The sequence below is a fragment of the Fundulus heteroclitus genome, chromosome 17, assembly GCF_011125445.2.
Source record: "Fundulus heteroclitus isolate FHET01 chromosome 17, MU-UCD_Fhet_4.1, whole genome shotgun sequence".
Lineage (NCBI taxonomy): Eukaryota > Metazoa > Chordata > Actinopteri > Cyprinodontiformes > Fundulidae > Fundulus > Fundulus heteroclitus.
In genome coordinates, this window is record NC_046377.1 from 6,162,445 (window position 1) to 6,189,419 (window position 26,975).

The following is a 26,975-nucleotide window of genomic DNA, read 5'->3' on the forward strand; positions in this document are numbered from 1 at the left end:
GCCTACATGTTTAACATGACGCTAAGGTATTTTGAAGCTAAAATCACTCAGAGACATGTACTCATTTATATGACACAGTCTTAACACCAACCTTCAGTGCCGTGAACAACCGCGGACAAAGAGTTGCTCACAACTTGGAAACAAGGTTCAACGTGAAAATATGCTAAATGTTATGTGACAACTTGAAATAAAGTTTTGTTTATTTGTCTCAGGTGAACTACAACGTCTTACAGTTTTTTTTAATAAGTGGATGTATTTACAATTTAGCTGTATTTAGGCATGTGTAATTCAAATGTGTTAAAAGATTTTTTTTTAAAACGCTCATTTTGATGAGGTGACCGGAATCCCAAGCATCTGCCTGTTTGGGTAATCATCTCCAAACCCATCTACAAACTCTGTTTTCGTCTCGGTGCTTACTGACCTGCATCAGCTATCTCAGCATCTTGCTTTTTTTTTTTTTTTTTTTGCCCACTATCCTTCGTAATCCTTTTACGTCTGTCTTTCCCCTGCCATCTCAAGCTTGTCATGGCATTAGATGGAATTTATTAGGCCAGGATGCTTGCTGTTGACATGTGCGACTGTTATCAACCATTTGGAGGCAAGATAAATGCCCCAAGAAGGGCTTGATAATGTTCTCCCCCTCTCTGCTCTTATCGCACGCTGATGAATCCACGGCTGGTACATTCGTTTACACCATGCATGCAGAAGCTTCGGCCCTGGGTGTGTGTGTGTGTGTGTGTGTGTGTGTTTCTACATGTCCATGCTTGCCTACACTAGGCCCGCATATACGGGATGTATTTATTTGATATCTCCCCTGAATCTAATCCGTTTCAACATAAGCCAGTGCCCTCACACCAGCAGCGTAGCAGTAATATGGTCAAATGGAAACAGATAGTGTCACCGAGAGCCAAGATGCTCCTGGGAGATGAGTTTAGTTAGTGATGCGAGACCAAATGTGACAGATAAGGCTCGCCTCTGCTTCTGCTGATTGCTTATGTGGTAAATCTGTGTTATTGGACTAGTCAACTGTTAGCAAAATAAGCATGCCCAGTCTTTACACTTCCTTGGAAATTTAATTTTCAGAGGATCTGAGCAGATGCTTTTTTGATTGCTGTGTTGGCTATAAAGTTGGGAGCAACATCAACAAACGTTAAATTAAAAGAAAATGTTAAAAGAGTTTCATAGCTACATTTTATTTTTGTAAAGATATATTCGAGAAATACCTATATCAGAGAAACCAGTTTTTCAGTTTTCCACCACTGCATGTACAGTATAATTATTTGCATTTAGAACATGTAAAGAAAATAAGACCGTTTGAACCTTTAAAGTCATCTGACTCCGCTCTGAACGTTTTGTTTTATTCATTAGAGTACTTTTATGGTGCATCTTCTCTGGATCCAGTCTTAGTAGCGGTGGCAAACTTTTCAGCTCATATTGAGGTTCATAAGGTGAAGATTTGTGTAGTGATCGATCAGGCGGGGGAGGAGAAAGCACAGAGAAAGGTTTGCAGTAGTTTGAAGACCAAAATAAAGATTACATCTCTCTCACAATGTTCTTTTTTTTAATCAACTCTGTGGTTAGTACCGCAGCCTAACAGTCAGACAGACCTATATGTTCAGATCTTTTTTTCTTTCTCTGTCTTCCTCTTCTTCCTCTCCTCTTCATGTGCAAATGTCTAACCGGAGTCTTTTTTGTTTAAAGGGCAATACGCTAAAATTATATTTTTCACATGTATTTATTTTTATATTGTTTAGACATATAGACTTTAAACCTCAAACAGCTGGAGAAAACTAAAGAGCCTCTGGCACTTTATGACATTTCATTTAAATTACTTTAAACTTCAGAAGAGGGATTTAAAAAAGATGTTTAGAAACGTTTTGAAACAGAAAACTGGAATAAATAATCAGTGATTTTTGTCGTTTACAACTAATCTGAATATTGCATAGGATATTATTCCTTTTGATCTTTTTAGAGAAGCAAAAGTATTGATATTAACTGCTAGGGCTTCGACATGTGCTTTCACCGTGTAGTGGTTGTTTTTCAGCCAGCTGATTGGTAGTGTGCAGACTGGATGGTAGGGTGCTGTTTTCTGGGTTAATCTACGCTCAGTGCAGTCGGAGAAAATTTGGGTTGCTCCCACACTTTTCCTGGCATTTCATTAAAGTAGACTTTAATTTATAGAACAGTTGGAGGTAAAATGTTTGCAATTAAGGAAGCAAAACTGTTAAACGCCTTGATTTACCTCAGCAGTGCTAAATAGCCCATGTCCAGATGTGGCAGATGGGCTTTTACCATGTCGTATGTGTTTATGTTATACCTAGATTATAGCCAATAAGGCATTTAGTAAGTAATATTTCCTAGATGAAGTCCCATTTCTTTCAAATGAATGCATGGTTACCAAAAACAGTAGCTGAAAGCTGCATAATTAGGACATATTTGTTCTCTCGCTAACCACCAAATCAAGCTGTAACCACATCCATTTTACAAATGTTCACTTCATAGAGATGTAAAGCGAAGATGTTAGACAGCTGACTTTAATCTCTGGAACAATTCATTACAGACAGCCCCCTGACCTTCTGTTAATGAGAAATTTTTGATTTCAGCAGCTGTAAGTTGGGGCTGTTATTGTCAAAACGCTACAATACCAGCAGGTCAAATCTCCATTAATCAGTCCTCAAAGCAACTGGAATTACATTGTGTCGACTTGAAATGTCTGCGCCGGTCTCCTTATTAAATCTTATCCGACGCGCCCATGATAACTTATCTCTCAGCTGTCGCTGCTGATGGAGTCGGTTTGTAGGGCTCGCTGTCAAAAATGGCATTTGTAGTGTACATGCAGACAATACTGCCTGAACACACAGCACTCATTCCCTCATTACTGATGTTTACCAGGCATTGCTATACTTCTTCATCAGCTGAGGGTCACCCCTGCTAGATGGAAATTCAGAAGTGAAACAAAACCCGTTTGTGAAATGAATAAGTGACCTTCCTGACAGCGTTCATAATATGAATTCACAGCAACAGATTAAATAACCAAATGAAAGAAGAAAAAAAAAACTCTTGGAAACCCTGTCAGACCTTGGGTTATTACACCTGACAAGTTTTTTTTTCCCCTTTTACCTCAGTGATGTATTTTCAGTATGTCTTCTAGCATTCTCTTGTGCACTCTTCCTTCCTTTTTCCATTTATACAGGCATGCTTTTCATCCTCTGTCTTAGACAGCACTTACATTTGCTGAAATAATGTAAGTCATAGACCCATATTTACATCAAATGTTGTTTTCATTTCTGTCGGTTATGCATATTTTTTATATCAACTTAAGCGTATATGTTACTGCTTGCATAATATCCAAATCAAACAAAGAATTCACTTGTGAAATGGTAAACGATTATTTTGGATCAGCTTTATGTCTGAAGACAAATGATTAGGCTTGAGTGTCACGCAGACTACTATCCGAAAGAAGCAGCTAGTCTCTTTATAATCACTTTTAAAACCTGCAAAATGCCATGTTACCACGGTATACCTCAGCTACTGACAATGTAAGGCCAGTTGTCTGAAATAAATATGCGTGCCCCTTCCATATTTAGAAGTTTTACATTTGAAATCATGGGGGCAGTGGTGAAAGCAAATATAGATTTGAACTTCACTGATATGAATTTTGCTCCTAGTTTCCTCTGTCATTTATTTAATTTGTAAATGTTAAATGACCTGCACTTGCATAGTGCTTCATCAAGCCCTGTGGACCCCAAAGCCCGTTACACTACATTCAGTCACTCACACATTCACACACAGATATAAGACAGTGGTAAGCCACTCAATCGGTGCCATTGGGTCCTCTGACCACCTCAGCAGGCAAGTGGGTGAAGTGTCTTCCCCAAGTACACAACGACTGAGATGGTCAGAGTGGGGGTTCGGCAACCTGCCGGTTACAGGGCAGACTCCTTAGCTCCCTAGTTTCAGTGCAAGGACCTATATGGGTTCATAAAATCAAACCTAGGGCATTATGAACCCCATGGAGGGTCCCATATGGGCCCTATTTTTCTGTCGATTTGCTACCCATAGGGACCAGATTTGTAACTATACATAATTCGCGCACATCTGAAACGGAAGTGAGCCACGCCCCTAAACTGCCATGTTGGTAGGCAAGTGCAGCGCTAGGCAGCACGACACAACAATGATCATCATGGCTTGCAGATAAATAAGAAGATATATCGATGCACTTGACCAATGTGCAAGAGGACAATATCAAACTCGGGATCAACCCGTATGAGACAGAGAATGGAAAAGCATCAGACGATGCATCCAAACTGCCTACCATATCTTACTATGACATAGTTATGACTTAGGGATGACAAAGAGTGTCTACACAATACACTATACTATAGTATAGTATACTCGCCGACATTCAGCACTCAAGTCCTCCGTTTGTAGTCCTTCAGGTTTTCTGATTTTTGGGGATGTAGTGAAAACGGTGCCTTGCCGAACCGTCTGCACAGCTGGACCATCCTTTCACTCCGCATTAAATAACCATTGAAAAGTTTATAAGAAATAAAATAATTACTTCTCTGTAGTCAAACTTACTCAGCCATTTCCAAGGCAATTCTGCTTACGAACATGGCAGTTAGCAACAGAGTTCCCGGATAGGTGACGTCAGATGAGAACTAAGGATTGCCTCAGATTATAGGCACTTTGCATGAAACATATAGCATCCCAAAGAGGCTATGTATAATGAAAAAAACGGATTCTGACAGAATAGTAATCTGTAGTTTACAATTTGATTGGGCAGAATTTTTTATAAGGCAGAATGTGTTCTATGTATAAAGCACAAGAATGTCTTGCATGTTACTCTGCTAAACAGAGGATTATCTGTAAGTAAGGTGTGTGTGTGGATGCCATCGTGCCTTTAGTGCAGCAAAGGCTTTTTGGTTGTTTGTGTACAGCTAGCTTTGAGGCAAGAAACAGTAGCACTCATGCCAAGTAATTCAACCTCAAGTAGCATGTCAGCAAAACACTCTCGACAATAATAATGCTTCATGTTGGTGTCAGTTTAAAGCTCCTTCCTTGCCCTGCTCACAGAATGCTCATGATACATGTCTTATTCAGCCAAGTAGTTTCTGAGAGGGTGTGCATATTTAACAGATTGATGGCTATATACATATTGTTTATTGTGAAGAGGTAATAGCTTTGAGTTTCACTCTAGCTAATGATTTGCACAAAAGGTGTTGAAGGTGCCCTTAGAGTAAATTTATAGGTAGTTATGTGAGGACTATTCCCCTATACAATACAAGAAAGCCAGCACGATGACATAGTATGAAAGATACATGCCGCATAATTCAGTCCAGACCAAACAGTACCTTGGTATACCTTTTGAATGTCTTCAAATGTAGTCACATTAACGCCATTAAGTGGAGTGTATTTTCTTCATTTCATATGTGATAGAACAACAGATTGGGCTATGATTCTATGACCAGCTGCCCTTCCCCTGCTGAAGGAAAGCATTCCCATATGATACAGTAGCATCTACAGTACTTCCATAGCCTCGCAATTTAGATGAGAGGCCATGTCTGAGTAGGGCTGCACGGATGCCACAATGTTTCGATTGTTGGGTAATGGATTGAATACTCCTACATTTACTTTGTATCAGAAGCCCAAAATTTTTCTAGACTTCTCTACCATGTTTTAGTTTTTTTTTTTTTTTTAAGTAAAATGCATTTGCTATAAGAGTCTACAATGGTCGTGTTTTAAATAAGAAAACAACTAAATTCAAGGTCTCTTAGAAGATGAATGGATGAATAAAAGAATTTGTGAGAAAATGGATGGATGCAAAGTGGATGGATGGCGGCAAAAATGGAGGTGTAGTTGTTTTATAGTATTGTGTCTTTGCCTATTACTTAATGTCTTTTGTGTTTGTATGAAATAGTTATCCCATCCTATATACACAAGGCTGTAGTCAAATATGTTTTCTTTAGAAACTTTCTTATTATCCCAAAAAGAAGCTCATTATACCACATACAGTACATAATGACCCTTGAATTCACTTTCTCTAATGGGTTTTTGCCCGGCAGCCATAATTTTCACGAACCCTGTTGAGTTTTTGTAGAGCAAAAATGATCATGTTTGTTTACAATGAAACCTCTGTGGGAAGCCTTAATGTGCAGAACTTATGAGGAATTATTTTCATACTTTGTCTTACCACCATTTGTTCTGTTAAAAGGTTGGTCTGAAGGTTATTTGTTGTAATAGAGGCAATGTTCTAGTGTGAACTCGTGATCCTTTGACATTCATCATGGGGCGTTTTTTCAGCCGCTCACAAACACAGTAGTATTCTTTCTATGTAATTGCCAGTGAACTGGAGAGGGTATTTAAAGACTTTTGAATATTCTTTAAGAGTGTTTCTTTTAAATTGTGGTTTGCTTTACATTGTTGACCACATTCAGCAATCTAGCTCCTACTGTCAAATCCCTGTCTCACTTCCTGATGTTTTCATATCTCTTTGATTTTAGCTTATAAACAATCAGCAAAGTGTACTATTTGGACACAATGAGTTCTTCATAGTCTACTCGACTGACCTTATTTACTGTTTTAGATAAAGTTACAAAATGTGTTTTCTGTAGTATTGGTAGTTCTTTTAGGATTTTAGGAGGACAAAGGTTTTTACTCTGTATAGTTTTTACAACGGTTAAAAACGCAGTATCTAAGGAACTTTAATGTGATTAGGATATATGCACCAATCAGAGTTATTTTTTTTTCTGTTTCCAATCTAAGGTTTTCTACAACTTTAACCTTTTAATATAGGCCTGTGACTTCTGTATTGTGTTTTATGTGTTTTTATTCTGTGCTGAGAACTGTTACATTTTTGGTTTGTATAAAACTTATTTTAACAGTAAAGTACTTCTGTCATCTTCTTACTGTTTTAAAGTGTGTGATAAATAAAGTTGGATTGAGTTTACATTGGCAGAGGCAATATCCAGCTGTCTAGAAGAGAGGGGATACTGTTAAACAAGACTCTGCCACTGTTTTTAGACAAAGACAAAATCGGGACATAATTAGCATTTTAGACTTGTCTTTTTGATTTTGGATGAGCGGTTAGCACAGTTAGCATTGTTCGACAGCAGTCTCCTTGTTCAAATCTTTTTCTTTCTACACTAGTCTGTTAGCATAACCTGTTGGTGTTTAGGTGTGGTGTGTTGGTTGAACAAACAAAGAGGTGATTTTTGACATTTCCAATCCCTGGTCAGGGAGTTCAAACTGAAAATAAGCCTTTTCCATTCAGCAGGCGGTTAACTGGTGCGTTACGAATGATTGAAAAGGTCTCCAGCTTAAGTTTTGGTTCATATGGCACGTTCAACTGTCTGCAGTCTGAATGATCACACATGCATTGATTTTTTTCAGTCCAGAAACATACATGTAAGGTCCTTAGATTCACATTTGCGTGTGCATAGTTGCTTGTTTCCTGTGCTGACTGTGCAACAGACTTTGTAGCACAATGCGAAGGGCTCCTGACCCTCTGCCACCAAGAACAGGACTAGGTGAGTAAAGAATGTGGATACTGATACAATTATTGGTACCCCCGTTAAAGATTTGTATTAAAGTCTTAAAGGAATTTTGATAACTTGGTGATGCCAAGAGTTCACTCTTCACTGCCTTCTTGCCTCTTCCGCCCTTGTTTATCACTTATGAAGTTGTTTAAAGTCATTTTTCTAAATGAAGATATGGGTGAATAGTTTAGTCAGTCCTGGCAAGTAGATATTTTCCTGTGACCATATCCTGACTAAAGATCAACACACTTGTGCCTAATTTGAATGGCATTTTCTCTTGCCGTTCCCATTTTGAAGAATGTAATAGAAATCATTCCAGCCCTTCCAGCTTTTGCCTTTCATTTATGTAGCAGGTAGAAATAGTTTTTGTGCTACATTTAATAATGTTCACTTATCAAGCCACTCTAAATAATGGAGGGCTTTTTTTTTTTCAAACTTTTGAAATGAAGTGGCTTATTCACTCTTAAAAGACAAAAGAATGTGTTGTCTAATGTACCCCAAGCCTTTTGTTGTGACTGAAGCAGACATTTTTCCTTATTTCCTGTTGATATCTTTACAGACTTTGACAAAGTAGAGATGATTTCAGGTTTAATACAGTCTTATTGAGTGTTATCTTTTCATTTCATACACACTGCCTGTAGTGAGACAATGGTCTGCAGAATAAAGGCTTAGGACCCAAACTCACGGTAATCTCCAGACTGCAACAATAGACGGAGGCAGTCAAAAGAGCATTGCGGTGCAGCAATTCTGAAAGTTTTATTGGATATGAAGAGGGGCACAAAATGCGACACTTTTTCCATTGCCATTTTATGCCTTCAGAAATCAGTGGTTCCCTGCAAACATTCACCAAACATACAAAAGAAGGTTCAAAGCATAGCTGTTGAATAATTGTTTTTCTGGAGGATTTTGAATGTGAGAATATTTCTTTGTAAGAAATATTCATTTACATATTTTCTCACTGTGTTTGACCGCTGAACTTAAGTTCTCCGTTAGTCCTGTGTGAAGCAAGTGTTTACTAATGCTTAGGCAATAAATAAAATGCTTTCCCCAGAACTCTGAAAAGGTCACAGATTTGTATAAATTACAGCCTCATAAATCTCTAGGTGTTTGTTGAAAGTCAACCTTCTTTGGGCTGATAAATGTTGATATTATGCAGGTTTTTCTTTCTCATAAATGTAAAACAGAAGCATTCTTCCGGGTGTGAATGCACGGACATAAAGAACAATGCATTTACAACTCACTTTATGTTTTTTCAAAAAAAAAAAGTGTGTTAGTACATTTATTAGTGAAATGCAAATCAATTTACTGTCACAACTAACCTATGGGAGTTCAAGTTCAATATGTTATTTTGAGAAAATTGTTGAAATTAATACATTTTCAATTATGGAGGAAACCTGAGCTGCATGGTATTGCGGTTAGCACTGTAGTCTAGCTTCATGAAAGTCCTGGGTTAAAATCCTGGCCTGGAGTCATCTTGTCCTTTGATGGACTGGCAACCTTGTGTAAGGTGTACACTGTCTCTATTGCCATATATTTAATAACCTATAGGAGGCATTTTGGTCTATATTGATATCGATTTATCACACAGCTGCTGCAGCTTTTTCGTCTGTCCACCCGCATTGTGAATGTCTAATTCTATGTAATCCCACAGGTGTTCAAAATGATTGAGATACGGTCACTTAGGAGGCTATTGAAGTACATGGAACTCAATGTCATTATCACAAATTTGATAATATGAGTTTGAGATCATTTGAGCTTTGTGACATGATTTATCCTTCTGGAAGTAGTTGGGTACACTGTAGTCATACAGATATGACTGTTTTGTTTTGAATACCATTAAAGTGGAAAAGCCAGATTTACGCTAGTAGGTTGTTACAAAAGGGAGAATTAATTTTAGTGTCCTGTGAGACAAGATGGGATAGTCTTTTCTTACATAGTTAGAAAGGGGAAGAGCCTCAGAGTTCAGTTTTAAATCCGCTGAGATTGTCATCTGAATATGATATATTAATAAAAGTTATATTTTATAATGCTCTAACAAATGATTAAATTATATTTTATGATTGTGATAAAAATATATATATTTTTTATGTTTACATTTTTAACTCATTTCCCTAGCACTCCCTCGTGGGCCCATGGCTTGCACTTTGAAAAACACTGATCTAAACAATAATCAGTTTGAACTAAGGGGGTAGAGGAAGAGTGCACAGAGAAAATATCCCTTACACGCCATTACATTTCTACCACCACTGGCAGCTTGAATTGTTCAAGCAAGACAGGATGCATCCATGCTGTAATGTTTTTTAAGCCAAATTCTGACCCTAGCCTATAATATTCAAGATGGTGCCGAGGTTGAAAGCTTCAGTACTTAGCTAGCTTGTGCTGTGCATGTTTTTGTGTGTTTGTTCTGGTCTCTGCCACCATTCTGGGATCCATTTCAATTGAGATGAACTCCTAAACATGAGACACTCTTCTTTAAGTATTTATTTATCCATTTTAATTCACCCCAACTTTACTGAGATCTTGGTTGTTGGCATAGTGGCTCTCTATGGGTTTTATGCAGATGAGATAAATAGGTGGCTCTGCACACCCTTGCCTTTAAAGTCACCTGGTTAATGCCCATTCATTTGTTAACAAAATGGACCAACTTCTGCTTTTCATCTCTAAAATCTCGAGACTTTTGCTGATATGCTGCCCTCTATTTCACCGAAACCTGGTTCGGTAAGCAAACCCTGCACTACACATGTTAGACATACAGCTGTTTTGTGCGAACCACAGCGTGGAGCTCTCTGGAAAAAAAAAAGAGAGAAGACGCGATCGGCTTTTACATGAACAAAGGTTTGTGTACTGTTACTGAAGATATGTAGTCTAGTATTTTTATAGACTGTAAACCTTATTATTTACTGAGGGAGTTCTCCTCGCTTGTTTTGGCTGGTGTTTTCATTCCACCACTAGCCTGCACAGCAGAGGCAGGAAAAACAGCTCACTGGGCTGATAACAGACGTGGAAAAAAAACAGGCTCTCTCATCATTGTTCTTGAGAATTTTATCATTGCAAACCTCTTCAATTAACTTCTGAAATACAGGTTATGTGTTACAAAAAGGAGAAAATCATTCTGAATCACTAACACAACTTAAAAAAAGATCCATACTGTATAGTTCCCCATCCAGCTCTCTGATCACTGTCTGCTTCACGTCACTTCAGCTTATAGGCAAAAACTGAAAACCTTTCTAAGTCTCTAATTAGTACTATTAGGAAGTAGACTGATGAGTTAAAGCAGATGTTACAGGCCTGCTTTGACTGCACAGATTGGAGTGTATTTGAAGCTCCATCCACTGACAAGAATGAGCTTGCTGGAACTGTCACTTCATAAATCTGTTTTTGCGAGGCTGTGTGTGCATATCAAGGCCTTTTGCACATACAACAACAATAAACCATGGTTCACTTCACATCTGAGGAAGCTGCATTAGACCAAAGAAGAGGCATACAGCAGTGAAGACCGGCCCTGTAAAGCCCTGCAGGCCAGAAACAAACTGACCAATGTGATTGAAGCAGCTAAGAGAAGTTACAGCAAGAAGCTAGAAAAGCAGCTTCTCAGCTAACAACCCTGTTTGGAATGCTTTAAGAAACCTCACTACCAACAGGAGCCCATCCCGCCCTGAGCCGAGTCTTCGTCTGGCAGGCAAACTTAACACATTCTACTGCAGGTTTAAAAAGCAGCTATTCACACCTCCCACCAACTCACCCACATCTGACTCTGATAATAACAGTTCCCTGTGGACCCTCATACCCCCTACCTGGCTTTAAAATTTATATTATGCATCAGAAGTCTAGTAAAGTTCCAGGATCTGGCAATGTCTCCTCATCGTGCTTGAGAGCTTGTGCTGACCAACTGGCCTCCATCTTCACTCAGATCTTCAACAAATCTCTGGAGCTGTGTGAGGTTTCCTAATTCTTTAAATACTCCACTATCATCCCAGTCCCCAAGAAACACTCCATCATGGTGTTTCTGTAGCCCTGACGTCTGTGGTCATTAAATCCTTTCATCGACTGATGTTGACGTGTCTGAAGAAGATCAAAGACCCCCTGTTGGATTCCCTACAGGCTACAAAATGGACAGCAGATGATGCAGTCCACCTGAAACTAAACTTGCTAGTGCACCATCTTGACCCACTGGGAAGTAAGCTACACCAGGAGCCTTTTTGTGGACTTCAGCTTGGCCTTCAACTCTATCAACCTCTGCCAGAAGCTTATCCAGCTCACAGTGCCAGCTTCTACCCGCCAGTGGATCACCAGCTTCCTGACTGACCAGCGGGGAAGGGTTCTCTCCCCACTCCTCTTCGCTCTGTACGCAAATGACTAGACCTCAGCAGACCCATCTATGAGACACCTGGAGTTTGCAGATGACACCATTGTTATTGGTCTGATCCAAGACGGTGATGGATACAGACAGGATAATTCTGTTATCAAAAATAATGTAAAACTTTCATACATCATTGTGGGTGTTTGATTTTTCTTAGTGCATTTTTCATTAGCCTCGGAAATATTTGCTTCTGTTTAAAATTTTGAAGAAGACGAACACTGTAAGCTATCATAAATACAATTGGTGATAGTTGATTTTATTTACCTGAGTGAACTTGGTTCTCTCCTTGTTATTTTTTTTTCTCTGACTATTTTCCTATTTATTTTGCTGTCATTCCCTGTACTCCTCAATTTCCACTTTACTCTTTGCCTCGTTGCTCTTCATCTCATTTCTTACTCACAACCCATCCACTTAGCCTCCATTCATTTCCTTCCTTCTTGTTTGCATGTTTTTCCATTCTTCTCCACTTTTCCATCATTATTCCAATTATTTTCATCAGTCTTCCTCCTTCACTCCTTAGTTCATCCTCTTTATCCTAATTGCTACATCTTTGTGTAGACTTCTGCCTGTCATTTCTTTCTATTTGTCCATATTTCTTTTTTTTCCTCTACCTCTTTAACCTTTCTTCCTCTGTCTCCTCTGCAGCTGGAATTGTTCGAAAAAGGCAGTGGTGTGAAATGGTTCCATGTTTGGAGGATGAAGGCTGTGACCTGTTAGTCAATAAATCTGGATGGACTTGTACACAGCCGGGAGGCCGAGTCAAAACCACCACGGTGAGTTCAGGCTCCCTTTGAGCTCTTAGGGCTACATAGACCACGCACAAATCAGTTGCAGCAAAAACAAATCAATTTTAATGTCAGTTCAAATTATACAATTTCTGCATTTTTTTCTTAAATGATATAATGTTTGAATAGTTGTTGTTTTTTTTGACAAAAAGTACTGTTTGGTATTTTTTTTCAAAGATAAATCATGACTATTTTCAGCATTATTTGGCACCAGCCCAGACTGCCAAATGCCCCGATACCTGATTTCAAAACAATGGTATCATTGTGTTTGATTGGCTAGTTAACTGCGTTGACCGAAGCCCCATAAAGAAACTATAAAGTATTGTCAAGAGGAAGATAAAAACCACTAGACCCAACAATACACTTGAAATTACCATAGCAAAGCCACAAGGTTGATTGACTCCATGCTATGCTGCATTTAGGCAGTAATTCATGCAAAAGGAATCCCAAGCAAGTAGTGAGTGCACAGCCACACATATTTCTGAATATGCACCAGTATATTCATCAGTTAGATGTTGTTTGCATGCAATAGTGATTGGCTTATAGAAAATTATGTGAACCCCTATAGCTGTCACTTGTGACCTGATTTGCCTTTGAGAGCTTAGATCTTTGAACAACACTCGCAACAAAAGAAAAAAAATCTGTCTTTGGGAAAATCGTTCATTCCTGCCATCTCTGTCAACTCTATGTGCTTTGTTTACTTTCTCATCAGCAGTAATTAGTTTGAATTAGAGACTCTTAATGGTAATGATGGTAGCAGATGGGGAGCTCCAGCTTGTGTTGGTTAAAATTCCGCCCATTCATTCATCCACACCTTATATGCACTCGGCTGAGGCTACTCCTCTTCGTCTCATTCCATCTTTTCCTTTTTACCCTCTAACAATTTGCATCCTATCCTCTCATTGTTCACTGTCATTGCTGTAAAGGCAAAAATGTCACTCCTCTGTCAGTCCGCACTGTGGCAATTTAGAATCTGTGCAAATGAGATTCCACAAAAAAACTGTGGCCTTTTATGCGATTGTCAGTGGGGCATCATTAAGGCATATGTCATGATTGAGTAATCATCAGTGTTTATGTCTTCCTGCTGACATGCACAAACATATTCCTGCGTGCAAACATGTACATAAACACAGAAGCATTAAAATGTCAAATGCAGAAGTGCACTAAAACCTGTACATGGATATAAATTGCATTTGTGAGCAAGGACACAAACCTGAAAATGAGCCTGCCTGTGGAGACCAGTAACAACCATCACATAATGCCTACGACGTGATTAATTATCAAAGCTAAAACATAGCGCTCACATTTATTGGTAAAATATATTGGTGTAGATCCCTTTTATTACATGTGACCTTCTGCATACACAAGTTAGTGTCTGTGTATATATGGTGTGGAGAATGCAAATATGGTCACAACTGGGCTCAAATGGATCAGTTGCATGTGTGCGTCGCACTGATTGCTCCACAAGAAGGGGTTCTGGGCTTTGCATATTCATGACATGTATCCACGCTTTACAGCAGAAAGAGGCCCTGCAAGCTTTGCCCTACATGTGCACTTCACATCCCGCTTCGAGGTGTCAGTCAGTGTAGCTCTCAGCTGCTTATGCTGACAATATGCAGAAAGTGACAGGTATTGCTTGCTTGCTTCATTGGCTACTTTAAACTTGGTGACAGCTAGTCAAATGGCTGGACAGCTAGGCGCACTCATCTGTGCCAGTGGCTGTGTGTCTGTGCATGCATGTGTGTATGTGGTGGGGACTGTAAATGTGTGCTTAAGGAGCTCTCACTTTCAAGGAGTCTCAGGACTGGTTATATCAAATATATACATCAGAATATTACATAGATAATAATAGGCTGGTACGAGATTCCCATTTTCCCGTTGTCTTTGTTAAATAACGTTACATATTTTGGGAAACATAAGGTTAAATGACAAGGAGTGAGATTCTCATGATATATTAACCATGACCCTGTTTTCCAACAATCTCATTATTCACAAAAAAATAAAACGTTTAGTCCAATTTACGTGCATTAATTTAAATCAGAAAACCAACAACCAGGTTTCCCCCCAGAAAACTGGCTAAACCTTCAATAGTATTTGCTGCTAAAGCCTTTTTTTTTTCTTTTTAACCTGGTTTGTTGTTTTGTTGCTTGACTATTTATTATTCAACTAGGCAACAGAGCGTGGCGTGGTTGCAGCACTGCGCAGCTTGAAGGGGGAGCTCAGAGCAACAGTACCCCGTCATTTGGCCTCCGTGTTCCCGGGATTTGGCTGTTGAATTGTTGCCTATCTAGACTGGTCAATGGATATGTCGGTCTGTAAGAGGGCAACACAGAAATAGAATACCGGTGGGAGAATCCACAGATGCATAGGGAGAACACATACGCATCCGTGATTGGAACTCAGGACTTTCTTATTGCCAGTTAACAATGCTTACAACTGCACCACTGCACAGCCCTTTAACAATGTTCTTTCAAACTTCATTTACTCAATTATCTTCACCTTGATATTAGTGAGAGGCACTTCATGCAGTCTGGCATCTGGCATCTCTTTAAAAGTACTTCAAACCATAGGAAACTTATCAATGTACAAGGGAAACTTGTCACAGTTTGAATTTGCAATTTTGTAAAAACTTGTAATAGCTTGATACCAATAATTGCTCTGTACCTAACGAGATGATGTTAGATTGCTCACTTTTCATTTGTTTTGGTAAACAGCCTGCTGTCAGCAGCTTTGTACTCATAGCTTGCCAACTTTAGTTATATAAGAACATCACCTGAACGACCTGGTAATGGGTGGTGCTCCTGGAGTTTCTACGCCAAAACGGTGTTGTGAGCACAAAATGTACAATGTCTGCTTTCTTTAAAAAAAAATTACATAAACTTCATGTTGACCTTTTACTCGAGGGTGAATCCCTCTTAAAAACAAAAACAATTGACTCCTCACTTTTCCTCGCTTGAACTTTGGAAGAATAGCCCCTTCTCTAAGGCCTTTCATATCTGAAGCAAAGCCACAGCCGTCTTGTTTAGGAATGACTCCCGGCTGTGCACAGTCCACTGAGCATGTCCGACCTGTCCGTCAGGTGTTTCGCCGAAGAATCATCAGAGCTGACAAACAGACTTGTCCCATGGGGCATTTGACTAAGCCAAGTTAATTTGACTCAGCCCTATAACCCCATAAAGAGCTATTCTGGACAAATGTCAGGAGGTTTTGTTTGTGTATGTGTGTTATTGTACTTGCAGCTGAGCGAAAACATTTTTTGCTCATTTTACTGGTAAAGTGAGGACTTTTGATGTAAAATGAGGACTTTTTTAAGTTCCTCGCTTTTTTATGGGCTAGGGGTTAGGTTTAGGACTAAGGTGTCATTTAGTTTTACGTAGAGTTAGATATAAACCCATTAAGGTTAAAGTTAGGGTCAAGCTTAGGCCATAGAAAGGCTTCAAGATGATTGGAAGTTTATAGATGTCAAGACATGATCTTCACTATGTACATTAAACAAGGATGTGTGTGTGTGTGTGTGTGTGTGTGTGTGTGTGTGTGTGTGTGTGTGTGTGTGTGTGTGTGTTTATTGGTCATTGTGCTATGAAGTGGCGTTTTCTCTGTTGAACAGAAGGAGACTATTGTTCAGAACGACACTGCTGACCTCTTCTTCACAAAGCTGTATATGAGTTTATTAAATATATGCGCGTGTCCTCCCTTAACCTACAGAATCTCACTCCACAGCTATTGTTTTATGGGTTTCAGGATAAAAATAACATGCATAGCTTACCTTGCATACTTGTTTTCTCTCCACTTGACTCCTTTTGATTTTATTCCTCCTCCCCCATCTCTTTTTATCACTCACCTGCCTGTACTTCTGCCGTTTCCCCCCGTGATGCATTTATCTTGGTCTGACCCTGCTTTGAAGAGCACACAGTTAAGCCTATCAATAAAAGAAACACAGTATGGATTTCTCCAAGGCCAGCTCCAGATGAAACATGCGAAGATTGATGTATGCCTGGCTCTTGGCTGACTGGTGTTTTGAATGAGGTTACTTTCAGTGGCTGCACTAAATGACGGCAGGTGCAAAAAGGCAACACCCATCGAGTACATAATTTATAACCCAGTTTAAACTTTATCCTCCAAATAACTGGCCATCTACTAAATAGAAAAGCTCAAAATAACAGATATAGCAACAATAACAAAAAGATGAGAACATCACCTATAACAACCATAGAGTTGTCCGAGTTTGTTATTTTTGATTAATTAAATATGGTAGTTTTGGGCCCTTTAATAAAGGCAAACATAAAACAAACATTTAGAGTCATCCAACATTATTCAGCATTTTGGAAATCCAGCAAAGGCAATGCAGCTTTTTGTATAAAAGATAGTCTACAATGGAAGATGCAATGGCTTCTTTAAAAGGGAAACCTTGTTGTTGTGTAATATTTCAATCAGTACCCTCATGAAGTTTTACGTAATCACACAAATGCATGACTTACCAAGGAATGTAACGGCTTTATTCATACTAGAGCGACCCCATTCAATTATGATTATGTATTGTATTATGATACAAGTTTTTGACCTGGTAAATTGCCGGGTCAGTTCCACCCAGTAAATCATATCAACTTTATTCATACATAACGCTGATCTGGTAAAGTACTGGGTAAGGTTGCAGGTGTGAAAGTGGCTTTAATAGGTATTCCTTAAAACATTCATTCACAGATGTGTTTCATTTTAACTCTGATGTTGTGAATTAACTTATCAGAATCTAACAGGGTGATGACATCATTGTCTGGGAGTTCTTCTGCATTTGTAAATCTGACTGATGACGTCAGTGCCTCACCAGCTATGAACCCTACAGCACGTCACTGAAATCTAGACACCACAGTCCAGTTTGACAACTTAGCAATTCTCTCGCTATATTTGGGGACTTTTCAGACTCCCCTAGAAACTTTTATTCAAAAAACGATTAGAAAGAAATCTTGTGGCTTTTCTCTGTGTTTTTGTCGATTCAGCAACTTCACATGAAAGCAGCAATCTGTCTACCGTTACTGTCTCATGACAGCGGCTAGAGCTGTGTGAGGTCTCCATATTCCAGAGATCCAAAAGTTCCTGGCACGACTTCACCAAATTCCAAGGTGCATGAAGAGGGTCAACAAACTGTTAGATGAAAACTTCAGCAACACTTGAAGGATAAGGAGCATACCTGAATAACAGACCAGGGCGTTTTGGCTTGTGGCCTAAGGCCTATTCCCTCAGCTTTGTCTCACAGTCACAGGCAACTGATGTGAGACCTTCCCTTTTTCCTCAGCGCTGTCTCACAGGCACAGGCTGCTGCCTCGTCCTGAAAGCCCTGCATGCAATCGGAGCAAAGAGAGCAGAGAGGAGACCTGCTTTGTTTTCACATTGCAAATCTCTAATACTTGCGCAAAACTGCAGATGATTTCAGCCTAACTACAAAACGGGATATAAATAAAATAAATATTGTTTTTAGTCTAACCTCTAATATCTTTTTTTTCTGTTGCACTGAAATCATTTCCTGATTATCACACAGCTTGAATCACTTTATTCACCTTGTTCAATGTGTGGATCAGAGTGATGTCTTTATGATAAAATTAGATGTACACAGTGTGGATTCAGGCAGTGTATATATAAAAGTAAAAAAAAAAAAACCTGTACAGCATCAGGATTTATTTAGTAAAACATCCACAGCTGAGCAGCAGCAAACACATGGTTAAGTAAATACACAGTTATGTGAACAGCAATCATATTTTAAAATATTTTTAATTCAATTATATTTTTAAAGTAATCATATTTCTATTAATATGTAAAAGATGATCACTCCAAGGCCAATTTAGAATCTATAGTTAACATTTTGGATTGTTGGAGAAAACCCACAGAACCCAGGAAAAAAAAAAAAAAACTTACGCATGCTTTGGAGGGAGCATATAAACTCCACCAGTTCCTGATACTTTAAAGGAGTTATTAATTTTTAAAAAAAATACAAAAATCAATTTTGCCATTATTTTTTTTTTTTCTTCTGGAGCACTTCTTGGCTCTAGAAAACATAGGGTACATAACCATAAGCCATAATTTTTTCCTCAACCTTACAAAATGTATTCTTTTCATAATACTAAAACAAAACATAAAACCCAATCAACATAAAGGGAAGGGTTTGGGGATGTAATGTTATATAAATAATTTTTTATCTAATAACATGGTACTACTTGATCCCCCCTAAACCCCACCCTACGGGCTACTTCACAGACTGTCATACTGAAGGTATAACTCACCTGGACCATCACAGTAAAATTATCTTAATAGATGCAAACCCCAAATATACATTCCCCTAAAAGGGCATATAGGTTAAAGATTAAGTGATAGTAATTACGCTACGGAGCGGCCGCACCTTTATACATAGGTAACCCCATTAAGATGTGAACACTTACCGATTGCCAAGTGAAGCCTTTGCCCAAAACACTGCACTCGCATATTGAGCTCACCAGCTTTAACTATGTTTGTGCCAGTAATACCGACAAGGGCCTCTTCCTTGATGTCCCATACAGAGAGCTTAAACCTTGTCTGACATCTCCCTGGTATCGGCTGGAAAATATGCAGTCTCTAGCACTCTGGTGCGCAGTCTCCATTTGTCATTGATATAATGTAGAGTCAGACTAATGTACGGGTTCCTCATGCGACATAACCAAAGATCAGATGTGGCCGCAATGCACTTAACAGCTGCTCCTCTTCCTCCTCGACCAACTCTACCGCCGCTTAAACATTTGAAAGTTCCTACATTTCCTCAACCTCCCCATCTCTTTCGCTACTTGTTTCCGACTGGATGGGGTAGAGTCACGTAACTCCTTACTGTACATGTAGTGCAGCGTCTTAAAGGGACAGGAGCATAGCCTACATTTACCTATAAAAACGACCTTTTCTTTCTCTTTTTAAATTACGAAAATACCGACATGGGCAAAATGACATTGGTTATTGTCGTAAATTCTGGCCTCTGTAACATTTTGATTTATCGGCCTGGCTTAGATCCTGAAGAAACAGTGTTATTGTACTTTACATTAAAATCCAGTAGCAGTGCACTTGTCATTTAGGTATGTATAGAGCCGTGCAATACCTGGTACCCAGGTTTACTTTTTGTAGTAACAGTAGAAACAGTAGTTGGTGTAACATTGTTCCAGCACTCTGTTTGTGTATACCTTTTTTTACCAGTTTACCACCCCATTACTGACCTTAGCAGTGTTTAGACCAAATAATTCACCAACCCTACTGTTCACATCATTGAAGGAATCATTTTTTTCACTGTTCAGATTATTAAATGCTCAATCCCTCCTATATCCAACCATCAGCAAATGGATAACAAGTACAAATTGCACTTTCAATACATTTTGTACAATACCTCCCTAAAAAACAACAATACACTGTATAAAGAATGGAAAAATAATTACAATGTATTATGTTTGTGCCAGGGTGGACAAAGAAGCCGCTGTTAGGTTTTTAAACCGAACCTAGTCACTTATTCATCATTCATTGTGGCCTGCCTCGCCGTTTTTAACACAGCCCTTGAGGTGCAAATGTAATCTGATTTGATTTCCTCACCCACTACAGCCACCTGGTGAGCATAATCATCCCTAGATGTGCTTCCTTCGCAGCCTGAGCTGCAGGACTTCAAACCTTTATTATCCCGATGCCTCCTGGAGTCTTAATTGTAAGCGTACCCATCAAGTGGGGCTAGATTCCTAAAATTGAATTAATTTTTATCCGTATTTGAATGCATCATTACCCTTAATTGAAAATTAAAAGAGGATAGAAAAGGTGTTCAATATTCTATTCAGTCAGGCTTTGAACAGCTCAGAAAGAGCGACAGCACACTGACTCCCAATAGCTGAACAGTTTACATAACATTAGATCTCACCTGCTTGTATGTCTTCCCCTCCATTTCAGTCACTTCTTCCCCACGTCATGCCGCTCCTCTCTCCATGCTTTGTGTTGCGCATCTTATTGTACCGTCACAAAAGCAGCTGGATAACTTCAGGTGATTTTGCTTTTCTCCTTTAACGGTGCTCTCACTTTTTTCATCCCTTTCTCTCTGAGCTCTTACTCCCAACGTGCTTGCAGGCTGAGATAGCTCTCAGCACTGTTTCATCTGCCATTCGGAAATGATGGAGGGCACAACACAAAGCCTGCTCAGCTCTGGAGAGTGTGGCTTTCACTGAGACCGGGATATATAGGATATGACTGCTAAGACTAAATACTCTTTACCTTAAACATGGTGCCTTGCTGAAGCACCGTATGCAACACTTCAGTGGGGTACTACATATGTAATTTCAGGTGATAATGCACAGTGGAAGAAGTGAAAATAACAAAAAGTGTGAAAAGTACAAATGCGTTTTAAAGAGGAAATCTTTATGTTTACATTGTGAAATGAAAGCATTCCCTTATAATCAGTTGTTTGTTTTTGTTGGTTAGGTTTCAGGTTTCTTTATTATGTGAATTTAGTTTCCATCAGATTTCCATTTTGCCTTCATATTTGTTTATTAAATCATGACAGGATTGTTTTTTATCCCATTAGAAAAAACGGTCAAGATGTTTCTTTGTTAAAAAGATATCATACATATCTTGAAAAACAAGGTTAACTGAAACAGGCATGGGCCATATTGGGTTTACTCTAAAAACCGAGTAAAGATACATGCAATGCAATCACAGTATTTCCACAAAGATTTTAACTAAAGTTTGTGAATAATCTATATGCTTTTATATAATCTATACGTCTCTACACAGCAAGGAAAGTTATGTAATCTGATTTCAGTATTTTCCAGAACATTTATTATAATACAGCTTCTTGCATGTCTAAATCAAGTGAAGCACTATGGCGAATGCAGTAAGGCTCCACTTGTGAAAGTAAAATCGGTTGAGCTGTTTTTGGTATTAAGACAACAATTGTTATTGCCACATTGCCAGACAGGACACTATTAAAAAAAAGAACATAATGATTATTAATGTAAAAAAAAAAACAGTTTTAGGTTGGTAAGTTCAGAGCATGTCCAGTATATAACCTTAATAACGTGCCTTAATAAAAGTGATGGATGACGCTGCTTGGCTTTCCACACTATGACTGTTTGTTTAGCTTTCCTTGAAAGAGAATATTTCCAAGCAGACAATTTTATCTTGAGGGACAATTGGAGCAGCCACTGCTCGTCTTTTAACAGGGGCGACGGTGGCGCAGAGGCTGGGGAGGTCGTCCTGCAATAAGAGGGTTGCCGATTTGATCCCCCGCTCTCACTGTCTCCGTCGTTGTGTCCTTGGGCAAGACACTTCACCTGCATTGCCTGCTGGAGGTGGTCAGCCTGCCCCAGGGCAGCTGTAGCTACTAACATAGCTCACCACCGTCAGGGTGTGAATGTGTGTGTGAATGGGTGAATGACTAAACTGTAGTGTGAAGCACTTTGGAGGTCGTCAAGAGTAGTTAAAGCGCTGTACAAGGCCGAGTCATTAACTGGAGTTGGGAAGAGGGAGCACACCACCCCTATCTTGGCTTCCCTCCACTGGCTCCCTGTGCATTTTAGAGTTCATTTTAAGATGATTTTATTTGTTTTTAAAAGTTTACATGGTCTTGCCCCATCTTACCTCTCTGAGCTGCTTCACCCATACTCTCTTGCTTGTTGCCTCTGGCCAACTGACCAGCTGCTCCTGGAGGTACCGAGGTCTAAACTTAAACTCAGGGGAGACAGAGCTTTTAATGTTGCTGCTTCAAATTTATGGAATGTGTTGCCATTCCATATTAGAAGATCGCTGAAATTGTTCACTTTTAAAACTCACCTTGACACACATTCCTTGGCTTTTAACACATGTTGAGACTTTTTGCTCTTATTCCTTTTTACATTTTTATTGTAATCTTTTTTTCCCCCCATTTTAAGTGTTTATTGATTATTGTCTGTACAGCGCTTTGTCACAGCTGTTGTTGTTTTAAAGTGCTTTGTAAATAAAGTAGTAGTACTAGTAGTTTTTGTTCATTACTTTATAGAATAAACCTGGGATTATAACAAACTGATATTAGCCAGTCCATCAGCTCCGGTTGCTGACCTGCTGTCTGTGGCTTTACACCCATACATTACTGACGTAGTTAAAACCAACAAAAGCCCAACAGGTACTTTTCTATAAACAAATAATTCAGAAAAGCATTTACCGTCATAAATGCTGGTATAGATGTTACAGTTTCTTTTTTTTTTTTTTTTTACTCAAAGCAAACATCAGATGCTTAAAATGGGAAGGACATTAGCAAACACAGTAATAATCTTCTGACTGGTTCTTAATCATATGTTCCATTAGGCTGATTCTGACTGGCGGATTTTTAGGATGCAAACAGCGTGCTGGAGCAGAAAGTGGCACCGACTGAGAGAAAGATGGTGATTACAGTAATCAAGACTTTTCCACCAAGGAAAGCAGAAGACAGAAATTAGGAAAGATGAACTGTCACACTCCAGCTCAGACAAGTGAAGAGAAGATATTATAATATTTGATAATGTATGAGCTCATGAGTTGGCATATGCATATTTCATTGCCTTTCAAGACGCCATGTGGGAGGAGGACATCCTTGTGTGTATAATATGCACTGAGTACTGTTTTTATCCTTGCCTAAATATTGTTTTTCTCAGAAAAAGAACTGTCTTACCAAAGACAGCATGTTTTCGATGTGATCTAGAAAAAGCTCCTTTGACTTGGTTTTGTAAGATAGTGCTGAGGGGTGGGGGGGGCTCCCACCCTCCTCCAGCACTTACAGCCTGTTTCCTCCCCTCTTTGACTTTGTGGATCCTGTTCGGACTGGGCCTGATTACCATGCAGCCCACCCCCCACCAGTGGTTGTGGGTCGGTACCAGCCTTGGTAATTGATCCCTCTGGGCCCTGCCGATGGATCCAGCTGAGGGTTGAGCAGGCTCACCGCTAAGAAGACAGCTGCTCGGCCGGCCCATACAGGCTGATAGAAAGGGAGAAAGATAAAGAAAGACTGTTGCTGCTAACCGTTAGCCCCGTCTGCCAGCCTCCGTCCGCAGTGAGCAAACTCAGCACTTTGCTTTGTCTTGAAGCATACAAGTTCCCTCCATTTTGGGGGGGCTGTTAACGGGGAGAGGAGCCAGAGGAAGGAACATGGAAAAGCGTGTCTTTTAAAGTTCCTATCAACCTGCTAAGATCCTGTGGGAATAATCTGCTAAGCAACCTTAAACTCAAAGCTTCTTCTGGGCAGTGAGTAGAAAAGTCCACTGTTGTATTCCAGGATGGATGGAAAGAAAGTGACTTTACAAGCTTTGATTGCTACTAAAACACATGCCTAAAATAATATGTAGTCCTCTCTCCTGAGTTTTCCATTTTCAGATCAGTAACTTAAGTAAAAGATTAAATGTTGAGAAAATAACTGAGAGTTGAAACATAAACTAAAAGAAAAAGAATAAAAATGAATAATTCAAAAGTAAGTCAGAATGTCAAATTTTGTCATAGCCTCTTAAAAACCTACTTTTTATTTAGATTTAGTATTCAACTATTACATAAAAAATGTTTCATTTTGCTCTGACTGAACATAGATAATAATTTAAGGCCAGACATTTTTATTTGACTTGTGCCATTCATACTCAAGTTAATTAAAATTGCTTTATGGAAAAATAATGATGAGAGGTACAGGAAATTCCATTAACAGCAAAAAAATAAATAAAGAAATTAAAAGGGTAACAATCAAGTTTAAAGATTACATAAAAAGAACATTAAAAAGCTATTTTGAAACAAACGACAGCTAAGAGAGCAATAGTTTTGCTCCTGAATCGAATAGTTTCTGCACATCTGAGGTTTTCCGGAGGTTTCGCTGAGGAGCGTAGAAACAAAATGCTGCCTCCCTTTGTTTGGTTTCACTCCAGGGACTGGACGGGTCTCAGATGACCTGAATGGTCTTTATGGCTCATACCTGACAGCAACTCTGAAGTGTTTTTAAGCCCAAGATCAGTCAGTGCCTTATAGACCATCAACAATATTTTAAAAAGCTAGCTTTTAGTCTCTAGACAAACAGGGAGCCAATGCATTGATTTAAGGACTGCTGTGATCTGATAAACTTTATTTGTGTTGACCAGGGGTCTGGCAGCAGGATTTTGGAAGAGATGCGCCTGCCTGATTGATTTTTTATTTTTTTTTTACAGACATATGTAAAGACACATACACAATGATAGAAATGATAGATAAAGATCCTTTACTGCCCCTTATGTGTAAATTCAGGCTTAAAGCATTTACCATTCTTTTCTGTGCCCTGCTTTCACAGGAAACTCTTTTGGGTAGTATTTATAAGACAGTTATAGACTGATTTTGAATAAATTAAATGAGGTTGTTGAAATTTACTTCCGTGTCCATACCTTCACTAAGTGCTTCTGCATGCTATGTGGACTTTAAAGCCAGAAATGTTTCCACCTTTTTTTCCTGCCAAAACATCTATATGTCGTTGAACTACTTCAATTTAAGCTGAAGGCTGTAATTAAAAATTTCACCAGTGAAAAATGTGTGTTTTATCAATTATTTTGCAGTAACAATGGTTTTTGACAATAAATCTTAGACATTATAAAGCAGGAGAGCCTGATTATTCCCTTTACACGGATGCCACCTTTGTAAGGAGAAGCAGAACAGTTAATTATGTGGGTTACACCTTTTGAACTTTTGGCAAATCCTCTTTGACAATCCCACATATTGGATTCTGCTCTTGATTAGTGTAGCGTATTGGCTTAGATTGAAGTTTGAAATAAAAAAAGACACGTTTTCAGAATTTAATGATTTACTCTTTTAATAAACAATAGCCTCAGTAACACTACTGACCATCGTTGTGACTACTCCTTGTCATCCTGGTCACTAGCTTGGACTAGCATTCCATTGCAATTTTTGCTGGTCCCTATGTCATCAAGCAAGTGTTCATTGAGGTTGAAATGCTGGTAGTTATGTGTTGGTTTTCTGTAATGTAATGGAGGCTTTACTAAATAGAGCAGATTTTCATTCCAAACTACAATAGCTTTTCTCAGATTAGTAAATAGGATAAGCACATTGAATATGATTTAAAAGAAGTGTGTGAATGTGTAAGTATTCATAGCTTCAGAGCTCAGCTGGTAATGTAACAATTAATAGAAAAACCCAAGACTTTTTACTATTCTTTTTATTCAGCTGACAATCTTATGCCCACACAAGCCCCAAGCAGCTGAAAAATTAACAGAAGCGGCAAATTCCGTCATAAAACATTTGGTTGTGGTGGTGTTGATGGGGATGAGAATTTCTAAATTTGGGAAAGGATAAACTCTTGGACTTGATAACTATCGCCCCTTCCCCCTCTTCCTCTCTTCCTTCAGGCTCTATGACGCGACAAGAGCTCCCATCGACATTCTTGCACTATGGAGAGCATTGACGACCCCTTGACAGACAGCCCAAAGCCACCTACCAACACCACCACCACCACCAACACAACAGCAGTCCTATCCTTACCCTGGTGCCACAAGCAGGACAAGCAGTCGCAGATCACCAAGGGCCTCTTTGAGGCAGCAAGGTACAATAAAAACCCTTTAAATTGTTATCTTACTAAAAAAAAAAAGAATTTTTTTTAAAACAAAATCGATGACCAGGTGAGATCAGTAAATTGCAGTATTTGAAAATTGTGAAGCGAATGTAAAATAATACATTTATTACTGCAGACTAACGTATGAAATGCAAGTAAGTAAGGTTTATTCATAAAGCACCTTTCTTAGACACAAAGTTGTAATACACAGTATAGGAAAATAACATTTAACGTTTACCAAAACCCTGGGAGTGTTCATTTTTCATTTATTATATTATGGCAAACTTAAAGTATTATCACTTGTAAAGTGGAGTGTCAATAGTACTGTTTCATAACACGCTTTTCATTACTCAATTCCCGAATATTAGAATATGCATAATGGTGATGTACCAACTGCACCAGGCTCTGGAATACATACGTGGCCATAGATCTAAACCTGCCCAAATACCAGGCATACAGTCAAGAAACTAAAACGTATGTATGCAAAAGGAAGTCCTTTTTTTTTAAGATTCCTGATCCTTTGAAAGATGTGAGCAGGCAAGAACAAGCCGCAGCATGGCATACTGACTGACTGACAGCTTGCAGTATGACAGGAAGGTGTATGTACACGCTCCTTGGTGCAGTTCGTACGTCACCTCAGTTAATAATGGCCACGCTCGAGGATTGCTTACAGTCTGCTATTGTAAATGTTTTGGAGGGCGTTCGGAGGTTGTTATGTAGCATGTGTCAATTAC

General features: G+C 39.0%; 1 protein-coding gene across 3 annotated transcripts in view; it reads left to right on the forward strand.

The window, feature by feature from the left end:
- tafa5a (TAFA chemokine like family member 5a) overlaps positions 1–26,975 on the forward strand; it is a 199,054-nt gene that overhangs the window by 159,927 nt on the left and 12,152 nt on the right. For 2 of the 3 annotated variants that reach the window (XM_036148866.1, XM_036148867.1), the window contains exons 3-4: positions 12,544–12,671; positions 26,039–26,232. In XM_036148866.1, coding sequence (XP_036004759.1) covers positions 12,544–12,671; positions 26,039–26,047 — 137 coding nt within the window. In that variant the 3' untranslated portion in view covers positions 26,048–26,232. The remainder of the gene's footprint in view (positions 1–12,543; positions 12,672–26,038; positions 26,233–26,975) is intronic. The other variant, XM_021319842.2, reaches the window with a different exon arrangement.